The following is a 16,043-nucleotide window of genomic DNA, read 5'->3' on the forward strand; positions in this document are numbered from 1 at the left end:
CTTAATTTCTCTTTCTGCTTTCTCATTGTTAGTGTATAGGAATGCAAGGGATTTCTGTGTGTTAATTTTATATCCTGCAACATTACTGTATTCATTGATTAGGTCTAGTAATTTTCTGGTAGAGTATTTAGGGTTTTCTATGTAGAGGATCATGTCGTCTGCAAACAGTGAGAGTTTTTACTTCTTCTTTTCCTATCTGGATTCCTTTTATTTCTTTTTCTGCTCTGATTACTGTGGCCAACACTTCCAAAACTATGTTGAATAGTAGTGGTGAGAGTGGGCACCCTTGTTTTGTTCCTGACTTTAAGGGAAATGCTTTCAATTTTTCACCATTGAGGATAATGTTTGCTGTGGGTTTGTCATACATAGCTTTTATTATGTTGAGGTATGTTCCTTCTATGCCTGCTTTCTGGAGAGTTTTTATCATAAATGGGTGTTCCATTTTGTCAAAGGCTTTTTCTTCATCTATTGAGATAATCATATGGTTTTTATCTTTCAATTTGTTAATGTGGTCTTCACCAGTTTAAAAAAAAAGCTGAGAGATACTTGGCAGAGTTACAGTCAGGATTAAAATCAGATTAAATTAATTAATCTAGCAAGTGCCAGGTGAAAACTACTGAAAAGACAGAAAGAGGGACAGAAGGAAAAATGAAAGAAGGGAAGGAGGAAGGAAAACTTGAAATGTTAAGGAATTCAGGCTGCCAGCGCCTCTCATTTCATTTAAAAAATAGGACTATGCGGGCCATGCTCTCCAATGAATTAGCCTAATGCTAATTTCTAAGTAATCTTTGTCTAGATGGGTATCATTCAGCAAATTCATTTCATGTTTCATGGGAAGTGTAACACAACACAAAGACAAGTCAAATTGCCTTGAGACGTCTGACCCATCCGCACCCCAGGAAGGTCCCTTAGTAAACTTCAGTGGACGGCGTAAAACAACTGGGACCCCGCCTAGAAAAGAAGCCCCTCAAGTGACCTCCGAATGCCAATGGCTGTGACAAGGAGACGCAGCCTCTCAGTAAATTGAACTTCCAACATTTTCCTCAAACAAATAAAAGAATCACAGAGTGGAAGGATAGGAGGGAGTAAAACTACATGATGCTTTTGACCAGCACCCGCAACAGCCTACAGAGTCCTGACTGCCCTCCAGGAACTTCTGAAGGAATGAAAAGAATACCTCAGTGGCCATTGTTTCTGCCAAGATGTTTTCGAGATGTCTGCTCCAGATGAGTCGGTTTGGAGGTATGCAGGAGCACCAGACACCCTCAGAGGAAAATGAGTTAGTCCTGTTTCCCTTCCTTGGTGGTTTTATTAGCTTGGGCTTTTAATACGTCTATGTCCTCGGGACTGTAGAAAGAGCTCAAGTGTGTAAAGGGGTGGTCAGCTCAAGACTAAGCTGAAGGCATTGAATACATCTAGGGATGAGGACAGCTTAGGTGCTGTGAGCAGAGAAAGCTGGGCTGTTTGCCTCAGGGCCTGGTCCATGAGTACGGTTTTCTATCCATTTCTGAGAGGGTATTTAATCAGGGGGAGGGCCTGCTCTAAGTGAGCAGGCAGGCTTTTATGCAAGGTGATCGATCAGCAGATGATCTGTGTCACCTTGGTGATGGACAAGAGGAAGGACATTTTGTAAGAAGGGAAGAGGAGAGATACCACAGTTATGCTTGGTTCCTACATGATTTAAAGGTGGGACAAACACTAAAATGTGCTGTGTTTGAGAACTGATGCTGGTGGTAAGCATTTAAAGTTTATTCTCTCCCTCCTCCTTCAGCAGAGCCCTGGGTTGGAGCCTCCACAGCCTGATCCCCAGGAAAAATAATGTTGATTTGAAAATATCTGTTCATTGCTTTAAAAAAAATTTTTTTGGCTGTGCCACAAAGCATGTGGGATCTTAGTTCCCTGAAAAGGGATCAAACCTGCACCCCCTACATTGTAATAGAGAAGTCTTAACCACTGGCCCACCAGGGAAGTCCAAAAATATCTGTTTAGATGCAGCAAAAACGATCACAATATTCCTGGAGCTATATACATACAAATGTTTGTTCAGAACTAGTAACAAACAAACATGATACATTATAAGAAGTGTTAGAATATGTGCCTCTAGGTTAAAACACTGATAAAATAGAGGATGTTTAGAGAAATGGACGGTGAAAAGCAGTAACACTGTTTAATCTGACATGGATCATAATGCTATTAGTCTCAGCAAGATTGACCGTATTCTGGACCATAAAACAAGACTTAAAAAATTTAAAAGAATTGAAGTCATATAAAGTACTCTTTCTGCAACAGAATTAAACTAGAAATCATACAGAGCTATGTCTGGAAAATCCCCAAATATTTGGAAATTAAACAGTAAGAAATAATCCATGAATGAAAGAGGAAGTCACAAAGGAAATTTGAAAATAGTTTGAGTTGAATGAAAATGAAAACAATACAACAAAAATTTGAGGATGCAACAGTTAATATCACATGACTGATAACAAGGTAAGAATGCTTTCTTTCACTCTTTCCATTCAGAATTGTACAGGAAGTCCTAGCCAGTGCAGCAAAGCAATAAAAAGAAATAAATACACAAATTAGAAAAAAAGAAGGAAAACCATTATCTTCATAGAAAAACCCAAAAGAATCTACAAAAGAGCTATTCAAACTAATGAGAGTTTTGAAAAGTCAAGTGTTCAATACACAAAATTTCTATGTACCTGCAACAGACAATTAGAAACTGAAATTCAAGGAAAAGTTTACCACATATAATAGTGAAACCAAGGGCAGTCATCAGTTGGATCCCTTAAACTATAACTTGCTTCATAAACAACATCCTGTAACCGCCTTTCCTGACTAAGCTCTCTTTAATTGTTTTGAAAACTGCACACCCTCCAAGGTTCACATCGCTTAGACAATATATCACAAGACTCCTTTCAGCAACCCCCTACAGATAACACCTCTGACATATGGACTGCTACAGTACAGCTGTTCTTTCAGGGGCAGAGAGTTAGTCTTACCCAAGTCAAACCAGCCAAGATCCTGACGCTTAAACTGGTCTAGTGGAAATACCTGATGGATGACCTTTTGACATCATAGGACCAAAACCCCCACTCTCAGATCACCCTAACACACCATCCTCTGAGCATGCATCCCAGAAGGAACATGTAACTCCAACACTCCTTTACAGGACACCGATTACAGGTTATTCTGTAGACATCAACAACATGATTTTTAAACTTACATAGAAAGATAAACTTTCATAAACAGTTATGAAAAAGAACAAAGTTGAAGGACACATACTCTCTGACTTCCTGACTTCTATGCAGATATAGTAATCAAAACAGTGTGATATTGACCAAAGAATAAACATAGAGATGAGCTGAACTCAATAGAGTGCTCAGAAATAGACCCACGAATATACAGTCAATTGATTTTCAATAAAAGATCAGAGGCAATTCAATGGAAAAGAATAGTCTTTTCATCAAATGATCTTGGAAAAATTGGACATTCACTTGCAAAAAGGAAAAAAAAGAAATCTTGATCTGTACCACATTAATAAGTTAATGGCACTTATTTATAACTTATAATAAGTTATTAACTTAACTTAATAAGTTAATAACTTATAGTAAGTTAAAGTACCCACTCCAGTATTCTTGCCTGGAGAATCCCATGGACAGAGGAGCCTGGCTGGCTGTGGTCCATGGGGTCACAGAGAGTTGGACACGACTAAAGTGACTAAGCATGCACGCACAACATTAATTATATACCTGGATACATCTAGAAACCTAAAACTAGGAACTTCTGAAAGAAAACAGAGGCTAAGTCTTCATGACCTTGAATTAAGCAAAGATTACTCATATACACAAAGATTTAAGCAGATTACTTATATACACAAAAATTATGATCTACAAAAGAAAAAAGGATAAAGTAGAGTTTATAAAAATTTTTAAATTATACCCTTTGGGAAAAAAGCACTCTGATGAAAACAAAAATAACAACCCACTGAAAGGAAATATATTCAAAAACATATTAATAAAGGATTGATAACCAAAATACATAAGAAACTTAAAACTGAAAAATAAGAAACAACCCAATTTTTAAAATGAGCAAGATATTTGAACAAACATTTCATCAAAGAAACTGTATAAACAACAAAAAAGCAAATAAAAGGATGCTCAACATCATTATTCACTGGGGAAATGCAAATTAAAACCACGGTGAGATACTATTGGTTATCTGAATGGGTAAAACAAAAAAAGGAAAAAATAAAGAAATATTGACAATACCAAGTGTTGCCAAAAGTGTAGAGCAACTGGAACTCTCATATAGTCCTGGTGGGGGAGCAAAATTATTCAATCCCTTTGGAAAATAGTTTGGTAATTTCTTATAAATACTCCCCATATAACCTAGCAATCTCAAGACAAATTTGCTCAAGAGAAACAAAGACATAAGTACATACAAAAATCTGCATGTGAATATTTTGTTGTGCTGCTGCTAAGCTACGTCTGGCTCTCTGTGATCCCCATAGACTGCAGGATGCCAGGCTCCCCTGTCCTTCACCATCTCCCAGAGTTTGCTCAAACTCATGTCCATTGAGTCAGGGATGCCATCTAACCATCTCATCTTCTGCCACCCCCCTTAGTAGCCTTATTCATAATCACCCCAGAAAGGAAACAAACCAAATATCCTTCAGCTGATGAATGATTTTAAAACTGGCATATCCATACAATAATCCTACTTGACAATAAGAAATGCATTATTGGGACATATAACAACATTGATGAATTTCAAATGAAAGATGCTAAGCTTTACAGATTTACTAAGGCCACATGGTATCTGATTACATTATATGACATTCTAAAAACAGCAGAATTCCAGGGAAAGAGACTGTATCAGCGGTTGCCAGAACTTGGGGGTGGGGGAAAGGATTAACTACCAAGGGACACAAGGACATTTGTTGCGATAAGGGCTGTTCTGTGTCCTGACTGTGGTGATTTACATGACTATGCATTTGTTAAAACTCATAGAACAGCAAAGTGACAGAGGTAAATTCTATTGCATGTAAATTAGGCTCAAATAAACCTGACTTCAATTTTTTAAAGATTTTAGAAGATTTTACAGTAAGGATCAGAGTCAAGTAAGCAGGGGAAAAAAATCTTCTAAGAAGGAAGCATAGCTACTTAAACTAGGATGAGAGACAATTAAAGAGAAAAGATTTTCAAGAGATGAAATGAATAAATTAGAGTTAAGATCACCACACACACACACACACACACCCCAAAACAAAACTAAAAAACAATTTTATCCTGACCTGAGAGGTCATAAGGAAAATACAGAGTATCTTAAGAAATGAAAAATCTACTAGCTGCTCGAAAGCTGAGGCAACTGAGTCAAAGAAAGAGAACGGTAGGGTAGGCAGAATTCTAAGATGCCCTCCCACCCCTGTCCCTGTGCACACTCTCTTTGTGTATAATCTCCTCCATTTACCTGTGGGCAAGACTTGTAAATATGATGGGAATTTACTCTCATGATTAGGTGATTAGTCAACTGACTTTGAGTTCATCAAAAAGAGTTTATCCTGGGTAGACCTGACCTAATCAGTGGAGTCCTTAAAAGAAAGGAGCAGGGCCCCACTGGAGGGAGCAGTTCTCCTACCCTGCAATGAACAGCCTGTTATCCACGAGGCAGGGACCCCAGGGCAGCCTCTCAGAGATGAAAGTGAATCCAGTCTAGAGTCAGCAGGGAACCAGGGGTTGAAATCTGCTAATGACCAGTGATGTTGGAGAAGGACCCCAAATCCTAGAAGTGATCAAAGTCCCAACTAACACCTTGCTTTCGGTCTGGAAAGATTCTGAGCAGAGAAGTTCTGACCTAGAGAAACTGTAGGATGATAAACATGTGTTTTATGTTTAAGTGGTTTAAGCCACTAAGTTTGTGGTTATTTTGTCCCAAAGCAATGAAAACACAATTCAAAGCTAGTGATTTGGGCTTCCCTGGTGGCTCAGATGGTAAAGAATCTGCCTGCAATGCAGGAGACCCAGGTTCGATCCTTGGGTAGGGAAGATCCCCTGGAGAAGGGAATTGGCAACCCACTCCAGTATTCTTGCCTGGGAAATCCCAAGGACAGAGGAGCCTGGCGGGCTACAGTCCATCGGGTCGCCAAGAGTCAGACACAACTGAGTGGCCATGAAAACCCAGCACACACTGGTAGAAGAGCCTTCTGTTGGAGATTCTCTGGTCTTCTGTCTCACTGCTCTTGGTAACTCATTATCCCTACAGGTTTTAGTGCTTCATATCTGGGCCCTGACTGCAGACACCCAAGTACTAACGCTGGCGGGACACCCTCACACAGATCTCTGGGGCCAAGAGTGATATCCAGAGCAGAAATACATCTGTATTCACTGGACTTCCTTAACACTCTTTCTCCACACAGTCATTCATGAGACTAGGCGCCAGGAAATAACCACTCAACTTTATAGCCATAAAAGAAAGCATGAATCATTCCTGAAGCTTCTTTCACTATATGAGCAATAGATAGGAGGGTCTCCCTGCCCCACCAAGAACATTATTTGAATGACAGGTTGTAGTATCTTGCAAATTAAAATTAAAATACATCCTTCATTTTCATAACATTATTAGTTTTTTGCTTTTATAACACTGTTCAATCTAAACATCATATAATCAAAATGGAGTAAATCATAACTCACCCTGTAACTTTTTAGTCGGATGAAATCAACCTTCATAGAGACACATCTATCAGAATTTCGACTGATGTTCTTTAGGTGTTCTACCAGATCTGCACAGAACTTGTAGCCTCCTTTGAGTACACACAGGACCATAATGTCACAGTATCCTATGTCTTTCATAATATCCTTAGCCAGCCGTTCAATTCTGAAACAAGGGATTAAAAGACATATTAAAGTATAACCATTTCTGAGCATTTTTGTTTCTTTCAAAAAAAAAAAAAAACTGCATGATGTACTCTACATATTTGATTATGCAGGAGAAAAGTGGAAAAGGTCTTGGGAGACCAAAGCCTCCAGATAAAGAAGCTCTGTTAACGCTGGACAAAGAGAGAGTGTTCAAAACATATTTCTGATAACCATATCATCGGTGGTACATTTTTTCTCCTCTGTGTCACAAAAAAAGTGATTACAGTGTAAAACATGATGTCAAAGATCATGAAGGCAATCATTTGATCACTACAGAGCCTGGCTGTTAGCTTTAACAAGGCTATGATGGTATGTGGTGATATTACACTCACTTTAAAGCAAAGAAAGAGGAAATGGAGAATGACTCACCCACCTGACCACGTTAGACGAGACTAGAGGAAAAGTCAAGCCTGTGGTAACTATCAAAAGAATAAGATTTGTCTTTTATTTACTGAAGATAGCATGTTACCTATGTGAAAGGTGCCCCAGACAATCTCAGTGGACACCATTTCCACGGATCACAGTCTGAATGGTGTCTCCTGAAGTTCTGCAACCTTGGGCTGGCACCCAACACCTAATTTGGAAGTGTCATTATATTTTCTCTCATTGTTTCAGATCTGTAAATCCACTGTCCATATATGCATACAACACTAAAATATTGAATGGAGGCATGTTCTAAGGTGTATACTTTTAAAAAAAATTCCCTCTGCCACTTCAAACTGAATTAGATTTAAAACAAATGAACTGGGACTCCCTTGGTGGTCCACTGCCTAAGTGTCCACACTCTTTTGTAGGGGGCCCAGGTTCGATCCCTGGCCAGGGAACTAGATCCCACTTGCAGAACTAAGTTTGCATGCAGCAACTAAAGATTCTGTGTGCTGCAACTAAGACCCGAAGCAGCCAGGTCTTAAAGAAATAAAACAGATGAACTGAATGATATGAAAAAATAAAATATTATATCACATATGTTCTATATATAATATATACTTTATACAATATATTTTTATATGCTTTTATATGGGTGTATATACATGCACATGGGCTTCCCAGGTGGCACAGTGATAAAGAATCTGCCTGCCAATGCAGGGGACATAAGAGATGCAGGTTCAATCCCTGGGTCAGAAAGATCCCTTGGAGGAAGGCATGGCAACCCACTCCAGTATTTCTGCCTGGAGAATCCCCTGGACAGAGGAGCCTGGTAGGCTACAGTCCACGGGGTCCCACAGAGTCAGACACAACTGCAGTGACTTACCACGCATGCACATACGTGCATATACACATACACACATGAAATGACAACCACGGCTTCTCAAAAATATGATCAGTGAAACATGTACATGAGCATGCCAAATACTCTATAAAAAGGGACATTTGTTTCTGGCATGCTGGAGTAAGGAGGTCAACACATCCTCTTCACAAAAAGCAAGTAGAAAGTTGAATGAAACTGTCAAAAACAAGCATTTCAGCCCTCTGCAGACCCACCAAAGGTGTGCCCCAAACTGAGACCATTTATTCATGAAACTACTGAACACCAGGCAGAAACAGAGCAGGTCTGCGGCATCCTTGTCTGAGAAGGCTCCCATTCTCCCGGCCCCGTCAGCTCTCATGTTCAACCAGGCGGTTCAACTGGGGCGGAGGGCACTGCTCCCCTGGCGAGGAGCACAGTCAGCTAACGTGGCCAGCGTGGCAGCATGTGAACAGGGAGGGCCAGGGGCCCCATCATCCTGAAGTTGCAGTCCTGTTTGAACAGCTAACTGACAGACCAGACATGGATTTGACAGGGCGTCCCGAGAGGTGACACTCATGGGAGAGGGGACCATGACAAACTCGTCACATGTCCCGAGCTGACAGGAAGCTAAGGAAGCTATGCATTTGAACAGCAGAGACAAGTGTGGGCCCAAGCCACCCAAACATCCCTGGGTGGTGGAGCCTGCCAGCCTGTGCGGAAGAGACACAAGAAGCTCTGTGGAAAGTAAAAATCCAGGGAAGACCTGGAAAAGGCTGGAAAGAACTGGGAGATTGGGGTGGACATATATACACTATTGATACTATGTATAAAATAGATAACTAATGAGAACCTACTATATAACTCAGGGAACTCTACTCAGGGCTCTGTGTGACCTAAATGGGAAGCAAATCCAAAAGAGAAGGGACACACACACACACACACACACACACACACACACACACAGCTGATTTCCTTTATTCTACAGTAGAAACTAATACAATATTGCAAAGCAACTATACTCCAATAAAAATTAATTAAAAAAGGAGAAAAAAAGCCTGGAAATATGAATGTCTTAAAAATATGAATGTCTTTGGCAGGTCCCCCCCCACATTCATCAGCAAAGAGTGGAAGCCTCACTATCTGGAGGTGCTTGAGAACACTCTCTCATCAATATTAGGCTGAAGACTAGGCTATTCAGACACAGGTGTGAACCCCAGTGAGCAAAACTTAAAAGGAAAAACAAGAAAAATAAATTGCACATCAACAACAGCTATGCACCACTGGGGAAGACAGTCTTCACAGACTGGCAGACAAAAAAAGAAACAAACAACAAGGGTAATGAGTAATAAATAGTTACAAATATGGTAGAGACTAAACCAAGAATATCAATCATGACTTTAAACATGAACGGTCTAAAAATGGGCTTCCCAGGTGGTGCTAGTGGTAAAGAACCTGCCTGCCAATGCATGAGATGTGAGAGATGCAGGTTTGATATCTGTCTCCTAGAGGAGGGCATGGCAACCCACTCCAGTATTCTTGCCTGGAGAATCCCCATGGGCAGAGGAGCCTGGCTGGCTATAGTCCACAGGTCACAAAGAGTCGGACACAACTGAAGTGACTCAGCATGCACAGCACGCACACATGGTCTAAAAACATCAATTAAAGGCAGAGACTGTCAGAGTGGATCAGAAAATACCCTAAGGGATGTTGTCCACAAGAAATTCATCTTAAACACAAAGATGCAGATAAAAGAGCCAAATTAAAGGGATAGAGAAAGATGCACCATGCAAACATAATCAACAGAAACCTGGAAAAGCTACATCAATTTCAGACAAAGCAGACTTCAGAGCAAGGAAATTGTCAGGAATAAAGAGTGACATTACTGTAATAAAAAGAGGTCAGTTCTCCAGGAAAACATAACAGTCCTTCATGTGTCCGCACCTAGCAACAGAGTGTCAAAAAACTGAAGAACTAGAAGTGGATGAATCCACTAATGTAGTTGGAAACTTCAATACCTGTCTCTTAGTACATGACAGATCCAACAAGGCAGAAAACCAGTACGGATATAGTTAAAGGAACAGTACCATATAACAGTTGGACCTGGTTGACATTTACAGAATATTTCACCCAACGTTCTTCTTAAAATATACCAATGATGAAAAGACAAGCCACATACTAGTGGGAAATATTTGCAAAGCATATGTCTGATAAAGGGCTGTGTCCAGAATATATAAAGAACTCTTAACAACTTATTTAGAAGACAAACAACCCAACTGCAAAATTGGCAAAAAACTTAAATAGGCACCTCTCCAAAGAAGATGTATGAACAGCTAGAAAGCACACTAATCATTAGGAAAATTTTAAACCACAATGAAACACTTATATATCCACGTTTTTGTTTTGTTGTCTTAGTCACTAGGTCGTGTCCAACTCTTTGGCAACCCCATGGACTGTAGCTTGCCAGGCTCCTCTGTCCATGGGATTTCCCAGGCAAGAACACTGGAGTGGGTTGCCATTTCCTTCTCCAGGAGATCTTCTCGATCCAGGGATCAAACCTCTGTCTCCTGCATTGCCAGGCAGATTCTTTACCACTGAGTCTGGGAACACCTAGAATGGTTAGAGTTAAAAAGGACAAACAATATGAAATGTTGGCAAGTATGTGGAGGAACTAGGGAGAAGGGCATGGCAACCCACTCCAGTATTCTTGCCTGGAGAATTCCATGGACAGAGAAGCCTGGTGGGCTATAGTCCACGGGGTCTTAAAGAGTCGGATACAACTGAGCGACTAAAACAACAACAGCAGCAGCAATGTGGAGAAACTGGAACTTTCAAACGTTGCTGGTGGGAATGAAAAATGGTGTAGCCATTTGGAAAATAATTGGCAGTTTCTTACACTTACCATAAAACTCAGAATTCCTCTCCAAAAACCCATCCAAGAAAATGAAAAGATGTGTCCACACAAAGACTTACATGCAAATGTTCCTGGAAGCATTATTCGCAGTAGCCAAAACAAGAAATCTAAGTGCTCATCAATTGATGAATCAATACTCAGATATTGATTTAATTTATATTAAAAGCTCAGAAAACACAATTTAGAGAGAAAGAAATTAGATTAGTGATTGCCTGATGGTGTGGGTAGGAGCAGAGATTGACAACAAACTTTTGATCGACAAGAAATATTGTAAAACGATGCTGGTAATTGTTGCCTAGCCATAAAAATCACTAGTACTAAAATCTAGTACTAAATCTAGTACTAGTATTAAAATCACTAGTACTAAAAATCACTGGGTCATTTACCTACAATGGGTGAGTTTTGTTGTATGTAAATTATATCTCAATAAATTCATTTTAAAGGTGGGGATGGGCATTTTTGAGGCCCAACCCCAGACTCCCGAATCAGAATTTCTATACATAAAGCCTCCTGTAGAGGCAACTGGTAACCTTGCCAGGATTCAATCCTGTACTATATCATGATGCAATTAACTTAAGTCATAAATTAATTTTCAGATAAGAAAAGACTAAATTTGTTTAAACCAGGGGGTTCCCAAACTCATGTGAAGACAAAGTACTTCTGAGAGCTATTAAGAGGTGAATAGAGTACAAAGACGCCCACTGCACAAGAGAAGTTGGTTTAACTACCAAAGTCAAGCACATTTCTTCCCCACCCCACCCCTTTCCTTTACAAGAATCTGTATTCTTTTTCTTTTTTGGGGGGTAGGAGAAATCCAGTAGACTGATTCTTAGGAAGCTGAATATATTTTATAAAATTTACCCCTTTTTCAAAATTAGGTATTTTTACTGTTTTCTAACCTTCCACCATATTTTATGTGTAATGCATTCATCATAATGGCTGAGGCTGGACTAAACAAAATATTGAGTTAATGCAGCCACTGAATCAAATTAATTTGGGAGAAATTTCTTTCTAAGCATGTGCAAAAAGAAATTGATAAATATTCTATTCAATAGCGGAGACCACTTTTCCCCTACTGTATCAATAATAGGAGTTTTGCATTCATATTTGTCTACATTTGAAAAAGGAAAAATTTATTGAGCAACTGTTTTCCTTGGTGCCATACAGTGAGTATCAATGGGCTTAGAAATCCACCTCCCAATCTAGTGAAATAGAAAGGTAGCAAGTATCGGGTGTTCTCTAATGAAATGATTTAGGAATCTGCATCTTTAATATGAATTGCCAACTGGGAGGTTTGACAAGTTGGGAGATGCAAAATTTTTCACATTTATTTCTTCTAAGAACCTTTTTTCCCTTTAAGGATCAAGACTTGTATTCCATGGAAGGCCACCTGAGGCCGTGAGAAATCGTAAACTAGATCTTATTTTAATAATATTTTATAGTTTGAGAGAACACGCAATATGCAGATCTTAACCAATGGGAAATCTTAGAATTTCAGTGAAAGAATGACATTTCCTTTTGCTTACAGACAGGCACTGATGGAAAGATAACATCTTGGGAATAGTGACCAGCCGGTGCTTTTCAAACTTTCCTTTGGCTGAGGATCTATTTCATAAGTTAAATTTTAACTCAGAAGAAAGTCACAGTTTAAGAAAACAGGGGCAGAAGTACAAAGGCTCAAGGGAAAGGGGGGAGTGGGAGCCCTGAGTTTCAGCTTGCCCTTGTTTCTCAGAGCTTCTCCCACCCAGATTTCTGAGTGTGAAATACAGGAAGCTTGCTTTTCATATAAACGTGAAGGCTTAAGTACTTGATCTTGTGCTAGAAATCAAAAGCCCATGGAAAGGCAAGGGTCGGGGCATTAAGGCAGCTTTGTTGAAGGGCTAAGACCTTTAAGTGCTGACGCCTGTGGTAGGCTGAACTGGAAGAGGCACTTGCCCATTCCAGCATTCTCACCTGGAGAATTCCATGGACAGAGGAGCCTGGCAGGCTGCTACAGTCCATAGGGTCACAAAGAGTCAGACACAACTGAGTGACTAACTTTCTGTTACTTTCTTTTCTCTGAAAACTAAGAAACACACAGGGGTGACTTAGGGGCTTAGAAGACGAGAGTCAAGTGGCTGGGAAGGAGCCAGAGGACATCTGTGTCAAGGGGTTCAAAAGAACCAGAAACAGTAGTGGAGAAACAGCTCCATGCTACTATTTTTAAGCTGCACATATTCTTATTTCCAAAACATTACCACTGAAAACATCATTGTCCACAGACTGGCCAACCTGTGAGACAGGACTTATTCGAGATAAATGCAAATTGCAGGAAAGGCCAGGGCTTCAGGGGTGTGGCCTGTGAAGGTAAATGAAGATAAAGGTCACCTCTTAACTCTCCCCGGTAAGAGTCTGTGAAAAACGTGAGACAAATGCTTTCCCGGCCCTCATTTTTATCAGTCTGTATAGGACATTGTTATTTTGAGGCTTTACTAATTTACTATCTATAGTCACTACTATCTTTTGTATGTACAGCCTTCTTACTGTTTTCCCTGAACAAATATCCAAGGAAATCACAGATTTATTTTACTCCAATTTATCTGTCCTATAAACATTCTATCCACCACTGTATAGAAGAGACTCTGGAATAGGGTCCCTGAGCATATTGTCTGATTCACACAAGAGAGGACTAGACAAAACGGATTCAGCAAAGAGCGCTCACCTGTCCACAATGATGCCATGAGGGAGGAGCACGTAGTCCAGGTCTCCGTAGTAGTGCTGTGGGTACGTGAATAAGCTCAAATCATACCCTGGCCAGTCATCCATAATCTGCAAACCAATTGATTTTGGTTACAGTATTTTTCATTGGAAATTTATTTTTAAAAACATAAATAAACAAGAGCATGCTTTGTAAAAACAAATACCATTGAAAACAAGAGACTAGGTCTGACAATCCACACGGCATTAAACTGTATTCCGTCAACCTATGAGAAGCCAGGTGGAACAAGGTAATTTGTTTCCTGATGAAGGACCTACTGAAGTGAACTGGGAACTCCATTCCTGACTTCTGGCATCATAAGATAAAATCCCAACCTACAGCTAACCTGACAGCACTGTTTGTAAGAATGCACAAAGGTAAAGATACAATGTATATTTACATTATAAATATTATCATGAATAGAAGTTATTTTTGTAATTACAGGCATACCTCATTTTATTGGGCTTTGCAGATAGTATTTTTTGTTTTTTTACAAACTGAAGGTTTATGGCAACCTTGCAGTCAGAGGATGCTTAGCACTTTTGGCAATAAAGCATTTTAAATTAAGGTACGTACATTTTTTTTTTTAGACATAATGGTATTGTACACTTAACTGACCACAGCATAGGGTAAACCTAACTTTTGTATGTACTGGAAAACCAAAATAGTAATAATTTGTGACTTGCATTATTGAGATATTCGCTTTAATTTGGTGATCTGGAACTGAACCCACACTCTCTCTGAGGTCTGGCTACTGATACAGACAGTATCACTCCACATTATTATAACATATTATTATATATACTATTACATTGTATATATACAGTGTGTATATATATTATACATTGTAACCACCTCACCTGCCTTGGAAAGGTTACCTACTAAAAGTACACCTTTCCTGGTATTATTGTGCACCCAAACTTCTGAGTGGTTGGGTCATTTTAGTAAAGACCTCAAAAGGATGTGCTGTGGTGGGAACACAAGTCAGTCCTGTGGGAAACCGACTGCTCCAGAAAACTGGTGTATTCAGATAGTGGACAGACTGCTAGCAAGCCTCCCTCTTGCTTAGGACTGGATGTGCAAGTCTGATGGTTAAGACAGTAAAGAGGTGGGAGAGAAAACAGTGAAGACCATGTTCCCTTTACTTTCAGATCATCCAGAAAGGCACTCAAGCCAAACCATAGCTGAACTGCAGTCTCGAGTTTTCTGGTTACTCCCACACACCTCCATCAGACTTCTGCATACTCAAGGTCTCTCCTAAGGCAGACCTATCCTAATTTCCCAGCCCAATTGCCCATACCATCTCCTGCTGTCCTCAGATTGTTCTGCAGTCAAATCGGGATCCTCCCCAGCTCTGTGTTCTGTTCATTTGTTGTCTCTCACCTGCACCCTCTCCCTGTCTAACACACTGCCCCCCGTACCCCAAACTCCACATCATCCGCAGAAATTCAGGACAGGCCCCAGTACTTGCCGACTGTTCCCACCTCTGTGTGATCTTGCCGCCCAAACTTGTATCCCTTAGAGCTCTCTGCTCCTTGAGAAGACTTTGGTCTCTTCCTGCCTCTGGCTCCCTCATCTCATCTGTTTTCTATTAAAACCTATCTCTACTTCATCGAACACTGGGATATCCCCCTGCTTTTCCCCTGCCTCCTCACCCGGAACTCAAAACCAGTTCTCTTCTGCCCAGGTTCTGGAAGGGCCACTTAGGGTCCAGACTCCACCGACTCCCATCCCGGTTCCAGGCTCTGGAACACTGACCAGACCAAATCCACCGCAGACGAATCCCTTCCCTCTCAGTAAAGGGCAACTCTTCTCAGCTGCTGAGGTCACACCTGCAGAGTTGTAACTGACCCCTTTCTATCATCCCCCCCTTGCAACCCAGCAGTGAATCCTATCATCAGCTCCTCCAGAATTTAACCAGGACCACCTCTCAGCAGACTTCCCAGGTGGCACTAGAGGTAAAGAAGCCATCTGCCAATGCAGGAGACATAAAAGATGGGTTGGATCCCTGGGTCAGGAAGATCCTTGGAGGAGGGCATGGCAACTCACTCCAGTATTCCTGCCTGGAGAATCCCATGGACAGAGGAGCCTGGAGGCCTACAGTCCATGGGGTCGCAAAGAGTCAGACATGACTGAAGTGACTGAGCACGCACACACACCTCTCAGCATCTCCACTGCCCCGCTTCCAGTCCCTGCCACCACCATTTCTTCTAGGACCATTGCCATGGCTACCAACTTTGCCTCCCTGCTTCC

The 16,043-nt window shown here is 40.6% G+C and overlaps 1 protein-coding gene and 1 long non-coding RNA gene across 8 annotated transcripts in view; one reads left to right on the forward strand and one right to left on the reverse strand.

Annotated features, from left to right (window-relative positions):
- The window catches only part of PRTFDC1 (phosphoribosyl transferase domain containing 1), a 124,957-nt gene that overhangs the window by 98,895 nt on the left and 10,019 nt on the right, over positions 1-16,043 (reverse strand). For all 6 annotated transcript variants that reach the window (XR_006271498.1, XM_043479089.1, XM_043479087.1 and 3 more), the window contains exons 2-3: positions 13,755-13,861; positions 6,690-6,873 (exon numbers count right to left, since the gene is read on the reverse strand). Coding sequence is in view for 5 of the 6 variants with exons in the window: in XM_043479089.1 (XP_043335024.1) it covers positions 6,690-6,873; positions 13,755-13,861 (291 nt within the window). In the remaining variant the exon portion in view is untranslated. The remainder of the gene's footprint in view (positions 1-6,689; positions 6,874-13,754; positions 13,862-16,043) is intronic.
- Positions 1-16,043, forward strand: part of LOC122448097 — a 110,098-nt gene that overhangs the window by 32,174 nt on the left and 61,881 nt on the right. The gene's annotated exons all lie outside the window — the stretch shown is intronic.

Source organism: Cervus canadensis, chromosome 10 (genome assembly GCF_019320065.1).
Source record: "Cervus canadensis isolate Bull #8, Minnesota chromosome 10, ASM1932006v1, whole genome shotgun sequence".
NCBI classification, from domain to species: Eukaryota; Metazoa; Chordata; class Mammalia; order Artiodactyla; family Cervidae; genus Cervus; species Cervus canadensis.